This window comes from Vipera ursinii, assembly GCF_947247035.1.
Source record: "Vipera ursinii genome assembly, chromosome: 3".
Lineage (NCBI taxonomy): Eukaryota > Metazoa > Chordata > Lepidosauria > Squamata > Viperidae > Vipera > Vipera ursinii.
The window spans coordinates 96,891,844-96,911,094 of record NC_139516.1 but is presented as its reverse complement, the minus strand read 5'-3'; the positions used below and the strand labels follow the sequence as shown (position 1 = coordinate 96,911,094).

The following is a 19,251-nucleotide window of genomic DNA, read 5'->3' as shown; positions in this document are numbered from 1 at the left end:
ACTACATTCACATCTTGATGAAGGCTTGCAATACCCCTTCCCTATGTGACACAATCATTTCTACAGTTTATATCTACTAATAAAGCTAACCTGCAATGTCACTCTGCTTGCAAGTGTGGAAACCAGCAGATTGTGTAACGTAGGTGAAGACCACAGGGCCAATGTGAGAGGGATTGAAATGTTCAAAATAAAGAGATCCCCCCCTCACAAAATCATATTATTCAGACAGTACACAGAATTATCATACCAGACAATAATTTGCCAAAATAAAAATGGGAATATTTATTTTTTTCTACTAAAGCAATAAACTCTTATGCTTATTCATTGGTCTTTGTCAATCATTCCAATGTTAAATTTTTACCTTCAGTTGTATAGAAAATGTAGACATAACTCCATAAAAACAGCTTAGATCAAGTACTGAACAATTCCAAGACCAAGATAAGTAGTGGTGGGAAGCAAAGATAGACCAACTTATTTGTAAAAATAAGTTAAGCTCTCTTCACATAACTATATATCCATGGTTTCATTAAGAGACAAGATATTTTAAATATGTTCATTACAGTAACATGTTCATTACTTCTACATTACTTGCATCAATATGGGTCTATACAAACTGCAGCAGCATTTCCTGATTACATATGAAGAATCAATCAGAAATCACTGTTATATACTGGAATTGGACAGAGATTCTAAAACCATACTTAGTGGTAGCTCATGCACATGATAACAACAGGGAAATAGGGAAGACCCCCGTGCAAATGAGACAGGACAAACTGTGACAAATTTGCAAATATGTGCCGGAAAAATTTAAACTGTACAAGTCTTGCAAAGTTACAAAGAAGCACATTTTCTTCTCCAGGCCTCCACCCTGTAAAGACATTGATTTTTATTTGGCCTCTTGAGCTTTCTTAGCATTCTGTTTTTCTTTTGCCTAGAAGATAAAAACAGATAGAAAGAAAGTGCACCGTTTTAGTAACATATTTTTTGTGTGTGACTCAACATGCACTTTCTTGAAATATTTAATATACAAAGAAGCTATAGAGCACATCAACCATTCTTTACTATTTTGAGCTGAGGTTTTCACCTTATTCATCAGCCAAGGTACCATGCTGATGCAGTCTAGCCCTTCTCAAGCAGAACACCTCCATCAATTTGTAGAGCAAATTAGGATGTAGCAGAGGCTCCCCATTTAAGGAAGAACCATAATTTTTCCTAATCCATCTGCTTTACCTCTGAAAACAACATTGCAGAACAGCTGGTGTGGTGTACTGGCTAATCATTCTCTTTTAATCTATTTTACTTCAAAGAGTTATTGTAGTAGGGATAAAATAAAGATCCCTTGTAAGCTTGAGTTTATGGACAAAGACAGGTCATGAAATAATTATAACATCGGGATCTGAGAGCTAGAGCCAGGCACTGGAGCACCAGTACTGATGTTGTATTTCTAAAAACTTGATGAGACACTAATGGTACATGCAATCCTCAAATTGTTCTTCACAATTGCTAACTTCAGCAGTTATTGATTTATGACAACTGGGACCAGCATTTTGGTTGCTAAGTGATGCGGTCATTAAGTGAATCACAATGTGATCATCGGACCTATTTTATAAGCATTTGAATCACAGTCATTAAGTGAAACTCTGCGGTTGTTTAGCAAACCGGGTGCTTGTTAAGTGAATCTAACTTCCCCAATTGACTTTGCTAGTCAAAAGCTGGCTGGGAAGGTCACAAATTGTGATCACAACAGGCAACTATAGCAAATGCAAGCCAGTTGCCAAGCACTTGAATTATGATCATGTGACTGGGAGTCATGGTACGACAGTCACAACTTTGAGGATGGGTTATACCTTACCTTTTTTTGAGATTATTGTAATTTCGAACCATTGTTAAATAAATGATCATAAGCTGACAACTATCTGTACATAATAATCAAGGTTTATTATCAGCATTTCTCTGCCTGTGTTATATAGCAAAATAACAATAGGTATTTTACAAAGATAAAAATGCTTACTCTGATTTAAGTTAGGCATTACTATAGAGAGAACTTGATAACTTTTTAAATAAAATCTCTTGTAGTCAACTTTAGAAAAACTTTTCACTGTATTTTTAGATTCAATAAAATTCTTTCCCTAAGGATAAATTATCAAAAAGTTTGTGAGTCCGATATAAATTAATGTCTGTTATGGGACAATTATCTCAAGAATACTGTATTCTAAATAGGCAGCTACATTTCAAAGTAGTTATTTGTTCCTGTGTATTACAAGGCGGAAGCTCAATAAAGTGTAAAGGTACCGATGTATCATCTGAGGTTGTCCAATAAGCAAAAAAATCCTCTATTACAGTATGCAAGTTTATTACCCATTATTTTAAACCTCAGTTGCTGGTTTTTGATGTAAACACAAAGGCTGCAGTTTATATATATATGGGATGCGGTGGCTCAGTGGGTTAGGACGCTGAGCTTGTCGATCAGAAGGTTGGCAGTCTGGCGGGTCAAAACCCGAGTGCCGCATAACAGAGTGAGCGCCTGTTACTCGTCTTAGCTTCTGCCAACCTAGCAGTTTGAAAGCACGTAAAAATGCAAGTAGAAAAATAGGGACCACTACGGTGGGAAGGTAACAGCGTTCCGTGCGCCTTTGGCATCTAGTCATGCCGGCCACATGACCATGGAGACGTCCTAGCACGCATGACCTTTATATATATGTGGACGGCCTGAGTTTGGGCTGATACAAGCAAGGAAAGATTTGGCCCGTATTTGGGCCGGCAAGGTGTTCAAAAATACTCAAGACATATCTCCCCTGCCTCTTCCCTCCCTGATGCAGCTGACAAAGTGAGAAAGAGCCTGTGGCCTAGAGGTTAAAACAACTGCCTAATGTGCAAACAGCCCAGGTTCGAATCTCAGAAAGGGTGTGGCTGACTGATGAGAACAAATAAGTTTGAAATGGCTATATCAGTCTCCCTTTAATTCTGTTAGCAATCCAAAAATTTACACACACACACACACACACACACACACACACACACACACACTTCAGCTGATAAAATGCTGAATCTATTTATAACAACCTCAACACTAAAGCAACAATCTGAATGAACTTATTAACTTTAATTTCATTTAAATCAAGAATCTACTATTCTACTTAATTGCAACAAAGAACGAACAATCATATGGGCTGATATACTCTTCTTAAATGGCCAGCTTTTTACACAATTAAAACTGATTGAAACTGACCAATCTACAACAATGAACCTTGTTTCTATAGCTCCATCTGACACAATTGCATGTATTTTGGGCATTTTGGTGCAAAAAAGTTTTAAAACTGCAGGCTTGACATCATTTTATAAAACAAAGATTGGTTTTACTTGATCTAAGCTGGCAGCCTTGAAAGATAAGGCTGACTTAGAAAATATGAGTTGGTTAGAGGACTGAGAAAGATATGAATTCTAAAAGCTCAAAGTCGACAGAATTGACGAGTGATGAACTTGACTTCTTCTAAGACTGAGGAAGAATGGAGAACGGTTTTATTAAACCTAATTGGAAAACAAATATGATAAGATAATCTTTATTGTCATTTTTTACTGTGGGCACAACGGTACACATCAAAAATGAAATTTAGTTGCCCGCTCTCAAAGTGAAACACACATGACACACACCTAAAACATACTATATACAACATATGTATAGACCCACACCCCTACATATACTTAACAATAAAATATTAAATACTGCCCATCTTGAATATATAACGGAAGGAGGAAGCCTGAGAGTTCACAAGGTTAATGCTGTGTGGAATGAAATGTTACGATATCTTGTCATATAACTGTATAGGAGACAACAAATGCTGTGGAGATAAGACACAACAGAAACTTATGATTTTGGGGAATAAAATTCAATTGCTAGAAAAGATCCCATTTAATATTTTAAGGAAAAGCTGTATTATTAAGAATCAGTAGAGTTTATTTGATCCTGGACGAACCAGAGACAATGATTGTTGTGACTTATGGCAGACCAGAAGCCATTGTGGACTTTTTGTGAGTGAAATACAATAAACAGATTGTTAATAGAGGGTTTAGAAGTTTAATTTAGTTGTTGGTTTTACTTGTAAACTATGTTTTTATATACTAATAGATGTCTGGTTAAGTGAGTTGGGTAAATATTATTGGAGAAATTTACAAATTGTGTGCCTGCTTCACAAGGGGGGGGGACAAATTATTATCTTTGAAATATAATCACTATTCAATTAGGAGGGACAATTTCTGTATATGTCTGTTTTGTTTATGTACTTTTTTTGTTATAGTCTTCTTTAGCTTTGTTATTTGTATTTGTTTGGCATTTGTACTTTAATGTTTTGAAGAAAATTTTAAAACATGTTTTTTTTTTAAAAAGCATGATTTTAAAACTCCTTCCGAAGATCAAATATTCCCTTCCTATCAACTTTCAAGTTAAGTATGGCTCTTGGCACCTGATTATACTCATCTTAAGAGACAGCAAAACCTTTGCATTCCAACACACAAAATTACAAAGAGCTAGATCCTGTTTTATTCATACTTAGGCATGATTTACTGAAGTCAGTAAGGTTTAATTTGGCCATAACTACAAGTCATGTATTTATTTTAAGTATGAGTACATTTTCAATTAACTTCTATGACTCAACAGAATTACTCTCAAAACATGTTTCTTCTGATGAAAGCCTGGTAGCATGTGATGAATTATACATAGAAATGAAAATTGTGAAAAGCAAGGAACTAATACTATTTATTTAAAAATGAAAAAAAATATATGGGTAAAACCTTTAAACTGATTTTTTTAAGCATTAAGAATCTCATATTTTACATCTAAAGCAGGGAAGAACACGTCCAAGGCTATTTTAGGATAATAATCAAAATCAGGTTAGATGAACAGTTTAATAACCCTAAGGGGACAGAGAACAGGCAAATCACGTTACTTTCTTCCCCAAATGTGCTTGGAACTTGGCTATATCACTAAATCAGTGTTACAGCTAGAATTGCAACAATGCAGCAAGTCAAAGTAATTAGAGAAATAAGAAGCATTCTGCAGGTCAACTTTTTAAGAGGAATGTATCCATGATTCAAGAATGCCATCTAGTGGTTGTGCAGCTACTACAGCTGATAGCCTTATCTCTTCTCATTCAAAACAGTAATCTGTAAATAATTATTTTTAATTTTCCACACAGGCAGATGCTACAAGTAGTCCTCAACTTACATTTCATTTAATGACCATTTGAAGTTACAATACACTGGAAAACATGGCTTATGACCATTTTTCATACTTACAACCATTTCAGCATTTCAACTAAGTCATGAGCTCAAAATTCAGACTCATATTTATGACGGCTGCAGTCTTTTTTGCAACTTTGTAACAAGCAAAGTCAACGGGAATGTTAGATTCACTTAACATCCCTGTTCCTAACTTAACACCTGCAGTGATTCGCTGAACAACTATGGCAAGAGATGCATAAAATGTAGCAAAACTCACTTAACAAATGTCTCAGCAACAGAAATTTTGGGCTCAATTGTAGTCATAAGTCGAGGACTAACTGTACTCTCAACCCCGCCACCACCTTCATAGGAGACTAGAATTCTACTTGTAAGGCAGCATTTACCTTTTCTACTAGTGGAATCAACTGCTGATGTTCTGCTAATGTTTTGAGCAGTTCCATGATAAATGGCAAGTAGTTGTGTTTTCTTCTAATGTTTTCAATCTGTAAGCACAGAAGAAGCATGACATGAATCAGCAATTGGTTCCATTACTATTCCACAGAACCACATTTGTGAGGTAATTTTCTGGCTAAAAGCACTACACTGTTTTAGGAACGGGCCAGGGGTAGAGACAGAGGGAAAGAAGGGGGAATGAGGAGGAGAGATTACAGCTAATGGTTGTAATAAGAGAGTTACAGCTAATCTTCAACAATCCTTTTGACCAGGAGAGTTAAAAAATAATCAGTGATAACAAAAGTATCCTCAGTCTTGCACACAATCAAGATATGCATGCAATTTTTTTTACTATACTTTACTCTGAATTACAATGTCTTCAGTTTTTAGGATTAAGCTCAACATTTATATGTGGCTGACAACAGATATGGACTTGGTTTAAAAGCTTAAACGTCCTAAGAAGTTGAACAAACATTTAGGTTGTTAAGGAACTTGTTCTCTGAATGTAGTAGTTATCCTTTCTTCCAAAATAAATTTCCAATACAATTGTTTAGCCATGAACAAAACAGTCTAGCTTTACATTTGAAATGACCATTGAATTTAGTTGGCTATTCCAACCACCTGGTTGGTTCCACAAACAGTGACCACAGAGATAAGAGGTGACACTTTCCATTAGGAATCAAATATTTAAAATATATGAAGGTGATCTAAAATAAAGGAAGAATCTGAAAACAGCAACCAAATGAATTAGATTACAAGCTATCTGACCTTGCTGCAGGGATCAGGTTGCACTGCCCCCTAGAAACAAGGTAGAAAAGAAATTTCAAAAAGGCACGGGAGTGGAAGATTAACTAGCCATGAAATATAATGAATAGCCTGAGCAAAGCAGCTCTCCAACAAAGACGTTCACATTCTGGAAGTGATGGGATTCCTTTTTTCTTGCTTTTGTATTTTCTCCTCACTATTCTTTGCAGAATTCTTCTAGTTAAGAAATATTCATGCATGCTGGAGTCTTCCAAGTGTATTCTTGCTGGATATGGCCAAACAGTTCCATTAACAAGATAACTGCTGCAACAACTCTCCCATGTAAATTTTTAGTGACTGTCCAAAATTATGACTCTGCTGAAAAAAGTGACTATGTTGGGGTTCTCATACTCATGACCACTGTAGTACCACTGCAGTTGCAATTTAGAGGCTTGGCAACTGGCATGCATTTAGGACAGTTGGAGCATTCATGGATCACATGATCATTGACCACCATTTGCGATTTTCTCAGAGAGCTTCCAACAAAGCCAATAGGGAAAGCTGCATTTGCTTAATGATCATGTTATCTGCTTAAGAACCTCAGCAACATAGGTCAGGAATGACAGTTAACGATTGTGTTGCTTAGAGATGGAAGTTCCAGTCCCAATTGTTGCCATAAATCAAGGACTATCTATATATTCATTTCCAAATACTCAGAGAGTTGCTTAACCATAGTTGCTGGAAGCAGATAGAATAATCATCACAGAGAGGTAAAAAAAATCAGAGTATTTGCTAATGTGTGGAATTGTCTTCACTGGGCTAACTGGAGACCTAACAAGTCAATCAACTTTTTGGATTTCAATAACTATTTTTATTAGCAATAGTATTTTAAAAATATTTTAAAAAACAGCACCGAACTGAATGGAAGAGTGTTTATACTTTTGTACATGTCACATTCATTAGTCTTATTTTTACTGTGTATTTAGCTATATAAATAATAACACTTAGATGCTAATTTGCAGAAAGATACCATGTTTCACTGTGTCACCATCTGTTCATTAGAGATTTATTGAAACATACAATTTTATTAGGAGGGCCTAAACTTTTCACAAATTGAATTGCTTTTTGAGAATGTTTCTCTTGAACTTTCAGTAAGATTGCATAACAGCTTTGAAAGCAAAAGAAAATGAATGACATATACATGATTTGCTCTCTTTTATAAATAGGCTAGGGAATTTAATTTTCTAAGATATGTTTTCTGTTTATGTACACAACCAATTTTCACACTGTGCCCTGGGAAACTTTTTTATTCCCGTTCTTCAAATAGAAATATGATAGTGATAGAAAAGATTAATTGAAAGATTGCTTGCCCATCAATATAATTTTTCTTTCAGCCATGTAGAACCAGGGTCCTTGTTTGGGCATGATACAAGCAACTTGGAGGTCCAACAGAAACACGGAAAGTGATGACTCTTTATAGATGCTCATAGAAATCAGTGTAAAGTTGGGTTTATAAAAAATATCAAAACTAATTTCTTTAAGCCAGAACGACCCAGTAGTTTTTGATGCAAAGGTTGAATTTGGTCTTTGAGATGGATATTTACACTAGAAAATGGAAGTGGAGCCAGGAAAAAAGAACTAAACAAATGCAATTATTACTTTTGAGTAACTAAAATAAAATTGATATATTTTAATAGAGAAACACAAACAAAACAGTCTACCATGAAAACCAACTGATTTCTCTTTATGATTCTCAAACTCTCACATTCAGGTCTTAACACAAGGGACAAAATTAAGGAATGGACATTCAAAATATTAGTAACCCACTCAGAAATATTCTAAACAATCCCCCCGCTCTGAAATCTGCATTGAAGAATAGACACTAAAATGAAATCTTATCACAACTATCCCTGCTGGTTATGGTGGCACAGTAGTTGGAATGCAGACTGCAGGCTAACTCACTGCTCACTCCAGTTCGATTCTGAGTGGCTCAAGATTGACTCATCCTGGGGCAATATGCTGACTGTAAAGCACTGTGAAGTGGTATATAAGTCTAAGTGCTATTGCTATATTAGTAGCAGAAACACATCAGGGAAGAGACCAAGTACCAAACAATTTTAGACTGGGGGAGGGGTGGGGGGGGGGAGAATGTAAGCAGGAACTAGATAACAAATCATGTGTTTTCTCTCTCTTTTTCTTTTCCGGTGCCTGTGAATCAGTCTTAACTCCTAGTGACTGACTGGACAGCTCCCTAGTTTTCTTGGCAAGATTTCAAGTGGTTTGCTGTTGCCTGCTTCTTAGGCTGAGAGAAAGTGACTGGCCCAAGGACATCCAGTTGGCTTTGTGCCCAGGGAGGATTAGAACTCACAGCATCCTGTTTTTTAGCCTGATGCCTTACATATTACACTAAACCACGGATATTTCTGCTACAAATTCTTTATTTATATCTAATCTTTATTAATTTACCACTCTCAAGGCAGTGAATATATCCAGCACATCTTCCTTCTCTTTATTTTTTTCTCACAACAACCCATGAGGTGAGTTGGGCTGAGAGTGTCCTGCATGTCCTCCCCACTCTTTATTTATTCTGAGACCAAACAGAACAGTAGGGAAAGGTGCAAACAAGCAAACTATTGAAGAAGAGGAGAAAGTCCCATTTTCTTGGTTCTTATGAGTGAGATTTAACAATAACTTTGAAAATCTGGATCATTTTTAATGGGGGTAGTTTGATATGACATTACTTTCTTTTATTCTAAGAGGCAATGATTCATCTTGAATATATTTGGTTTCTAAGATTACTGTTGTTCTGAACATTAAGGAGCACATTATCTTAAAGTGGCTCTCTCTGTGGAAAACAACTTAGCACAGGGTTAATGTTTCAAACAAACAGATGACCTCTTTCTACCATTCAAAGGGCCTACTTACCTTGTACCTTTTCAATTTTTGGTTTTCTTCTTCAATTAACATCTGATACTTTGCAACTTCAGATTGAACGGAACTTAGTATATTACCACTCTGGTCTGTATCCATCGGCTCTTCCTGTTGGGAAAAATAGTTTTATTAAATTAAATAACAGCATTTTGAACACAGCATCCATTCAAGAAATGAAGAATATGAACAATATACATTGAACTAAAGAGCTGATTCCATATTTTGCAAGTTCAAGTATCAGATGCAAACTTTTTCATAAATAGAAAGCTTAATATATAGGAAAAATCAATCCAAACTCTTGATTTGGGCAATATTATTTTAGGACCAATCATAATGCCTAAGAGTGTATGCAATCATTTGTTTTCCAGAACTATTGATCAAAGGAAAGAAAACCTTTTCTAAAGCATACAATCCACCTCTTTGCTGCCTTCTAGTGCTTGTTTTTAATGCTTGGCAAACTGCACTTAATTTGCAAATGTAATAGTCTGCAGTTTGGTATTCTACCCTAGAAGCCATATTTTTCAAATAGTCGGTTTAATGCAATTTTGTTTAGAAGGATCTCCCTTTTAGGAAAAGGATAGAAACTTTACAGGTAGGCTATTCAAAATTGTAATAGTTTAGTTTAGTTTAGTTTTATTATATTTGTATACTGCCCTTCTCCCGAAGAACTCAGGGCGGTGAACAGGGCACATATAAAAAATACAGGATACAAAAATTAAAAAGAATTAAATAGTAGCCCAGCTAAAACAGTCGATAACAATATAAAAATCCCCATTAAAACCCCAACATATCCCCATCAGGCCAGGCCGGCTTGTTCAAATAGATGGGTATTCAGACCGCGTCGGAAGGAGCGAAGGTCAGGTGCCATCCGGAGCTCGACCGGCAGCTGATTCCATAAAGCCGGAGCGCCCACAGAGAAGGCCCTCCCCCTGGGGGCCACCAGCCGACATTCTCTGACCGGAGGCACCCTGAGGAGGCCCTCTCTGTGGGAACGCACAGGGCGGAGGGAAGTTGACGCCGGCAGCAGGTGGTCTCCGAGGTACTTCGGACCCATGCCATGTAGGGCCTTAAAAACCATTACCAAAACCTTGAATCTCACCCGGAAGACAACTGGTAACCAGTGCAGCTCGCGGAGCAAAGGTGTAACATGGGAGTACCGGGAGACTCCCAAGACAACTCTCGCGGCTGCATTTTGTACCAGCTGGAGCCTCCGAGTGGTCTTCAAGGGAAGCCCCATGTAGAGAGCATTGCAGTAGTCCAGACGAGAGGTCACGAGTGCATGAGTGACCGTACACAGGGCATCCCGGTCTAGATAGGGCCGCAACTGGCGCACCAGGTGAACCTGGGCGAAAGCCCCCCTAGTCACAGCTACTATATGATCTTCCAAAGTGAGCCGCGAATCTAGGAGGACTCCCAAGTTGCGAGCCCTATCTACGGAGGGTAAAAACTCACCCCCCATAGAGAGAGGTGGAATATTCTGAATATCCCGGGATGCCGGAATGCACAGCCACTCAGTCTTGTCAGGGTTGAGCTGAAGTCTGTTCCTCCCCATCCAGACCCGAACCGCCTCCAGGCAACGGGACATCACGTTGAGGGCATCACTGGGGTGGTTTGGGGTCGAAATGAAAAGCTGGGTATCATCAGCGTACTGATGATACCCAACTCCAAAACCACGAATGATCTCACCCAGCGGTTTCATGTAGATGTTGAACAGGAGAGGCGAGAGGACCGACCCCTGAGGAACTCCACAAACGAGAGACCTTGGAGTCGACCTCTGCCCTCCTGCCAACACCGACTGCGAATGTATCTTTCTGGAAGATACATTTTGAAGTTAAATAAAAACTGGTGTTTAATTTCAGCTTGTTAACTCACTCTTTTCAAGATTCCAAATAAATTGGTAAGGCTTAGTTACTGAATGGGGAAGGGAAAGAAGGAATAGGAAAAATCATGTTATATAAATCTGATACCTGCTTTATAATTTTATATTCCTAAATCACTCTTATATGATATGTAGTCCTAGTTGCTCCAAGTAATTCATTCACCCTCACATCCCAGCCATTACAAAGAAGCATGTCTAATTGATAAATACCTCAGCCAACTGTCTCTGCAGTTCGGCAATTTTCTGTTCATATATCATTTTTCTATCAGATACAATTGCCATCAAGTTAAACCTTATCTCACCTTCACTATACCTGCAAAATAAAAACTGTTGTTACATACTGCTGTTACTATGTTATGATTTTAAAGATATTCACAGGTATTAAATCATTTTGGAGCATTTTAATAATATATCACAAGCAAAGCCAAGATTCAAACTGAACCTTACTCTCTATCACATAAACAATGGAAAAGTTCAGTAAGAGAGCCTTTTGAAGTGTTAATAGTTGCAAAATATATATAACACTCCTGGTTAAAATCACTGTGATATGACTCCAATAATTTTGTGTACATCTGTCAGCTATGCTTACCTTGAAGCTAAAGCTTGATGCTCAAAGATTTCAGAACATCAAATAACATTGTAAACTTTGTCTTAATCTAAGTAACTGAAATAAAAATGAAGATGAAATAATGTTTTGTGTTATCATCTCCATATATTCCTTTCCTAGGCAGAGTAGCAGCAGGCACTTTTGATATGATTACAGTGTATCCCTGTTTCTATCATATCAAGAACTCCACTGTACATATCAGCTTCTAGATTAGCCAAATAAAAGTGTGCCTGTTGTTCATAACAATGACATATTAAAGAGAATTTGAAAAAAATTGTTTTCTACAAATAACCGGTTAAGTAAAAGTTGTTTTAATTTCTTCATCTAGTTTGCGAAGAATAAAATCTAAATCTGTTTAATTTTTTATAAGCAAGAGCTTAAGTTACATACACTTACTTTTGTATCCGTTTTTCTATGACAGGCCTTACAGCATTGATCCAATCATCTTGACTGCACACTCCTAAGAAGAAAGTACACAAATAATGTAAATCAATACAGAGACGTAGGCTTGCAACGTGAAGTCATAAAATCATAAGTTCTGCCATCATCACTATTTCCAATAATGATTCTGGCACTCCTGTGGGCCTAAGTACCCATAAAAATTAAAATGATGGGTTGGTTGCAGGCCAGTTCTTGGGAAATGGGCTGACCAATTCAGAGGGGGGGAAAAAGTAAGCTGGTATAGTAAATAGCATCCTTGAGCTAAAGATTGAAAGGAAAACAACATATAAATATACATTTTGTTGAACTGATTTTGATCGACAACATCTATCATAACAGTCATTTTCTGGCAGTAACTGCAACCTGCTCTTAAAATTCCAAATGATTTCCATTAGCTTCCTCTCCCTATTTATACATTCAGAATGTCATGCTGCAGTTAAAAAAACTGACAACTACATAGGTGAAATGAAAATATTACCTAAATCTATTGGACCTTCCCTCAAACCATCCAATTCATATAATCGGCCATTTACAGGAACATAGCTGACAAAATGAAAGGCATCTTCTTCTTTTGCTGTTGACTTTGCATCAAATTCAAACATCTGTTGTCTGCAGAAGTGCAATACATGAATGAATGTTACAACCATCCCCTCTAAATAGATTTTACTTGGGAACTATTTCAATGTCTTCTTACCTAGCAAAACTGTTATGAACTTGCCGTATCACTTCTGAGTTACTTAATGCCAAGCCTTTCATCTGAAAGAGAAAACACTGTAATTACATTAGGCCTCAACTTAACAATCATTCATTTAGTAACCATTCACAATTTCAGCAGCATCCCCCACCCAAAAGTGCTGGTCCTTACAACTGGTCCTCACACTTACAACTGTCACAAAACCCCCATGGGTATGTGATCAAAATTCAGGCATTTGGCAATCAGCATGTATTCCTGATAGAGATAGCATTCTGGGGTAAAGTGATGGCCATTTCTGACTTTACCAGCCAGTTTTTGACAGGCAGTCAGTTCAGGAAGCCGCATTCACTTAATGACTGCATGATTAACAACTCCAATGACCAGCTTATCAACCATGATAAAAAAAAGTTGCAAAATAAGGCACAGCCCACTTAAGAACTAGTTTGCTTAACGATGGAAATTCTGATCCCAATTGTGGTTGTAAAATGAGGGCCACCTATATTGCTCATATTCAAGACATTTTCTCAAATATCATTTTTACACATACCGCTGCATCAAAGCTTTGAGAGAATTCTTTGAACTCAGACAGTGTTTCTCCTAAATGGATATCTTGATGGGTGCAGTTCAACAAAACACTTACTATTGCTTGAGTTGCACAAGCATTATTTATTACCTGTAAAGATTATAAAAAATAATTTAATTTGTGCAAATTGTAGAGATCACTAACTTTACTTGCTGCAATCCCCTTTAAATTACAAACCGTTTACATAGGTCTGTTTGCATGATCAAATATATTTGATCCTTCAGCTTTTTTTTATGTAAACCTAAGACACATTATATAAACAACTTCATCCATTCCTGTAACTGGCCCTGGACAGATTAACCTATAATAGCAGTTGCTTGTGATTGTCTTTTATTACTACTATTACTATTACTACTACTATTATTACTATTATTAAATTTTGGTTTGCATTATTAAATGGACCAAGGGCTACATGAACCATTCAACTTGTTGGCATTTAATAGTCAGTATATTCTTTGTTAATAATCTTTCTGATAACTATACACATGCTTTCTTAAGAAATAGTAATGATTGGCTGCTAAAGAGTTCTGTATTTGGAAATAGTTCCTTCAAAGAATTTAAAAGAAAAGACAAATAGGAAAAAATGAAATATAGGAATTAAGATTTATCTAAACAATACTTAGTTCATAGTGATTTTATGAAATCAAATGTTAATCATGTTTTAGTGCCTCACAAGTTTTTAACTTAAGTAAAACTTCTGTTTCTCAATCTTCAAGTTAAACTGAGTTAACTGAATGTTCTCATATGATTAGGTTAACATATTATCTCTCACAAATAAAAGCAGAAAGAATGGCAATTCTGCTATTTACTTTGCACCAAAAAGTTAACAGATTTCCATAAGAAACATAACAGGCAAGAAAAGCAAAGAAAGATGAAGAGATAACTTCTTAAAGTAGCGGTAATTTTAGTGCCACAATTCAGTCTGTTCCTAAGCATACCAGAAATCACCTTGTCCAGATCTACTTTGTTCATCCTTAAACTTTATATGGATGACATCCTCATGTAAAATGGGAAGAGTTCAAAACACATTATATCACTGGAGTTAAATTTTACTACATTATGCTTGCTACCTTAATACATCAAATCAAACTGAATAAAGTTTGTTCCATGTTAAACAACTGGATATTTTCTGGCTAGAGGTCTATATTGAAGATATTACAATTCTGCAACAAATAAAAATAAAGATAAAATCCAATTCCCTGATAAACAGTATTTGAAAAAAAAATAGGCAGTCTTTGACTTACAACAGTTCATTTAGTGACCAATGGGACTGAAAAAGTGCCTGATGAACGTTTTTCACACTTACAACTGTTTTCATGGTCACATGATCAAAATTCAGATGCTTGGCAACTGACTCATTTATGACGATTGCAGTATCCTGGGGTCACATGATCACCTTTTGTGACTTTCTGACAGGCAGTCAACTGGGAAGCTAGATTTCATTTAACAACACTGTTACTAATTTAACAACTTCAATGATTCCCTTAACAAGTGTGGCAAGAAAGGCTGTAAAATGGGGCAAAAAATTCACTTAACTGTTTCGTTTAACAACATATACTTTGGGCTCAATTGTGGTTGTAAGTCAAGGGCTGTATTTGGACAATTTCATGCTTCATAGTTTTAAAAATATGTCCTCCATAAATTTGCTTAAAGGCAAATTATATACGTATTAATTCAGAAACTTCCTTCTAGCTGTCCTAGAAAATACACAGTGTTTTCCAATTTACCATACCTGTTTAGCAAAAAATAATGTATCTAATCTAGAATCCTGAACAACAGAACCAGCTGGTTCTTCTCCTGGTTGCCATTTGAACAAAAATATCAGTCCATGAACTGGCCTAAAGAAAAAAACAAAATATGTTGAAAATTGAAACATATATACTGACCAGGAAATAATTACATTTGTTTTATAATTAAAGCATAGAACAATAACTAATTAGCAGGTGGAGTGGAAAGGCATACTATGCCTTCTAAAAATGTGTATTACCAATTGTTTTCTTGGTGACTATGGTCCCAGCTGCTTTGAGATCATTGGCAAGGTCTTCCTGTGTAGTTGTGGGCTGATTCCTCACCGTTCTCATGATCATTGAAACTCCATGAGGTGAGATCTTGCATGGAGCCCCAGACCAAGGGAGATTGACAGTTATTTTGTGTTTCTTCCATTTGCGAATAACTGCACCAACTGTTGTCACCTTCTCACCAAGCTGCTTGACGATAGTCTTATAGCCCATTCCAGCCTTGTGTAGGTCTACAATCTTGTCCCTGACATCATTGGACAGCTCTTTGGTCTTGGCCATGGTGAAGTTTGGAATATGATTGATTGCTTCTGTGGACAGGTATTTTTTATATAGGTAACACTCTTCCTTTAAGAGAGTGCTCCTAATCTCAACTCATTTCCTGTATAAAAGACACCTGGAAGCCAGAAATCTTGCTGATGGATAGGGGATCAAATACTTATTTCACTCATTAAAATGCAAATCAATTTATTACTTTTTTGAAATGCATTTTTCTGGATTTTTTTGTTAAAATAAACCTACCATTAAAATTATAGACTGATCATTTCTTTATCAGTGGGCAAATGTACAAAATAAGCAGGGGATCAAATACTTTGTTCCCTCACTATATCTCCTTACTGGGTAATGGAGTACCTAGACTTTGCAACAGGCAAAGCAAATAACTTTACAGATCTGTGGCAGCATTCAATCTCCTCTCCCCACTAGAACTCACAATGTAACACAATATACTTACAAAAGTAATTATATAGGACTAGAATCTAAAAGGTATCTTCATTCTTTTTCCAATGTGAATTGCTTGACTAAAAAATCTCCTTTATTCATTGGCGGGAAATACAGAACCTAAATTATACAGCAAGGATCAACACAGGGAACAAAAGGTAACTAGCCACAAGCAACATACTTACTTTAATTTCTCAAAGTTCTCTGGCTCCAAACTCCATATTTCCTCAACCTGTGCTCCTCTGCAACCTGAAAATTAAGAAATCATTTTTCATAACAAATATATAAGGCAAAATTGAAAAATAGGTTAGAAGTCATCCAGGGTGAGTTTATATGGGAAAAATCCAAGGGCAAAACTTAGAATTAATTTAAAAAGGAATTACAAGTCAATCCAGATCTTCAAGTATCTTCCTTGCATATGTTTGCATTCACAAAATTCTGACACATACACATTTTACTTTCAGGCATCTGTTACATTATATGTTGTTAATCATACATACACAATTGAAATATAGATTTAACACATTTAACATGACAGCCATCAGCCAATCTTGACTGCTTTTGAAGAAGGGGGCAGCTTTGGTCCTAGTTAACATTTGATTGGGAGACCACTAAGCTGTAGACAAAACTGGAAATGAATGGTAAAATACTGATCTAATGAGTGCACATTTACAAATGCATGTCAGAACAGTGTCTGGTTTCTGCTCTTTTTTGAAAGTCAGTTTTATGCAAAGCTACTGTGTCACATATAAATTGATGTGTATGCATCTCTCTCCCCATTCCCAAATTAATGGGAGGCAATACCTATTACAATTTCCATAATATATTTCTTTTGTTACATAGCTGTAACTTCTTCATAAATAAGCCTCAATATTTTCCCCTCCAGATCCATTACTAGGGCACGGAAAGGATGTTAATATTATCTCTATTCTCCATTTCCCCAAAAAATTTGATATCAAAGTAAATCAAATCTGATGTGCACCGAGGAAAAAAAGAATTCTACATGTGGGAGGAAATAATCTTTTCCAGAGGACGTCTGACTCCTTAAAAAAAAGTAGTTTCACACAAGATGCTAAATAGGCGTGCCAGCTTTTGCCCTAGTCATTGTAGCTTGTTATTCCTGAATTGCTGCTCCAATGACTGAATTGCAAACAGTCGTTAACCAGGGAACCGCGTTCTGTACATGGCCAGAAACCGCATCCATTCCTAATCAATGAGGCATTTGCAAACCGTTGCTGGGAATCTTAACAAGCCAATCGAGCCCATGAAGGTCGAATCTGAGGCTTTGGCCAGTTTCCCCCCTTTGGCTCCCTTTTAACTCCACCGCTTCGGAAGGGGGGGGGGCGAAGGCAGTCCAGCCACAAACCTCACCGAACCCCTTGATGAGCTCCGTGAAGACGCCTGGATCGCTCTCCATGAGGCACCATTCGCCAGCGCTGCCCCCGCCCGCCATCGCGTCCAAGTAGCGGCCGCGCTGCCCTGCTTCCTCTCAATCGTCCGGACTCCGCAAAAGACTCCGGCAGTCTCCCTCGCTCCGCTCACGCGCCGCCCCTCTGCGATAACCGCGCGCCCTTCTTCGCCCACTCCGCCGACGGTCGAAAGCAAAGCAAAGCAAAGCAAGACAAGGCACGGCACAGCAAGGCACGCCGCCGCTTTCCCGACAGCCTCAGCGGCCGCGACTTCACATCTCGACGGGGCAGTCTCCTCTACTCTATGATGAAGAGAGGAGCAAAAGGACTAATCAAAGAGAGGAGAGGCTAAACCGCCTGGCATGCTGCATTTCCGGCTTGCAATTAAAGAGCCGCTAGAGACGGAGTTTTTAAGAATAGAGCAAAACCAGTGTAAATAGAGTAAATGGCGTGGTGGTATTATTTTATAATTTTGCATTTGCAAGTTCAGTTGGCAACTTATAAGCCAAGAAAGCAGTGGCTTATAGGCTATGTTTACACTGATATGCACAGTTAATTACTCGACCCAGTTTTCTGTATCCATATAATAATGAACCATTGACTAATGAAACAGCTTGGAGGCGGACAACAGTAGACTAAAATGTTTTTACCTGGCTATGCTATCCTGGCTATGTTCCACTTTGCGCTAAATCATAAATCAAGTATGACAAACCAAATACTTAATCCCAAATTAAAGAAACCACATTATATTTTAGCCCCAATAATCAGGATTTCTTATTTACTTTAACTGCTTTAGTATGTTAATAATGCCATCCTAATTTGCTGATTAGGTTAAGCAACGCTGTCACTAACTGATCTCCCTTGGGTCATTTTCTCTATTCTCTGGCTCCAACTGATGTTTTACGTGACTATAAAACGCAACTATAATGACCTTCCCCTGGAGAATATTTTTATGCCTAAGGAGGTTCTAAAACTCACGGTCTCTTGGTTTCTAGCCCGGTGCCTTAAACACTGGCAAACCAAACTGGCTCTTGCACTCCATTGGCCTCAATTTAATACAGACTGCTTTGCTCGGAAAATTAAAATAATCCGTCACCGAATCAAGTAATGTGATGTAAAACCTCAAAACTCAAAGCCCCAAAGTCCTTCTCCTCTACTTTCGCTGTCCCTACATTCCCGCCTTCAACGGCTGCCTATCAAAAACGTCCAAAAGGAACTGAAATTGCAAGCACATCCCTACGGTATTGCAATTCCAGTTCAGGCTCGTCGAACTTCGCTCAAAAGGTTTGGACCACAAATTTAGCTTTAACACCCAAGGAGCGCTGGAGGTCCGGGCTCACATCGCGCTGTGCACAACCCGCACTAAAGCAATCAGCGGGAACCTTCGCCTGTGCCCGCGAGACCCAGAGGGATAAAGCCACGACATAGGTCTGAGTTGCAGGGCGGGTGTGCGTGTTTATGCGTGTGCAGTACATCCGGGTCCTAGGGACTCCCCGTCATCTGTGCAGGAGGCGATGGGACCCGCTGCCCCATCCGGCTCCCTCCCTTGTTTTTGCTG

At 37.6% G+C, this 19,251-nt stretch overlaps 1 protein-coding gene across 4 annotated transcripts; it reads right to left on the bottom strand.

The window, feature by feature from the left end:
• Window positions 1-263: 263 nt before the first annotated feature.
• UCHL5 (ubiquitin C-terminal hydrolase L5) lies at window positions 264-19,084 on the bottom strand. 4 transcript variants are annotated; one of them, XM_083358898.1, is made up of 12 exons: window positions 17,656-18,421; window positions 16,470-16,533; window positions 15,282-15,387; window positions 13,514-13,639; window positions 12,967-13,028; window positions 12,751-12,881; window positions 12,228-12,291; window positions 11,435-11,537; window positions 9,340-9,453; window positions 6,439-6,468; window positions 5,622-5,720; window positions 264-931 (listed from the first exon to the last, which is right to left on the bottom strand). In XM_083358898.1, the coding sequence occupies exons 1-12, from the start codon at window positions 17,735-17,737 to the stop codon at window positions 887-889; spliced, it is 1,026 nt and encodes a 341-aa protein (XP_083215024.1). In that variant the 5' UTR covers window positions 17,738-18,421; the 3' UTR covers window positions 264-886. The 4 variants fall into 4 exon arrangements, with proteins under 4 accessions (XP_083215024.1, XP_083215026.1, XP_083215025.1 ...); XM_083358900.1 differs by lacking the exon at window positions 6,439-6,468 and having other exon boundaries at window positions 9,347-9,453; window positions 17,656-19,075; XM_083358899.1 differs by lacking the exon at window positions 6,439-6,468 and having other exon boundaries at window positions 17,656-18,416.
• Between the last annotated feature and the right edge of the window lie 167 nt (window positions 19,085-19,251).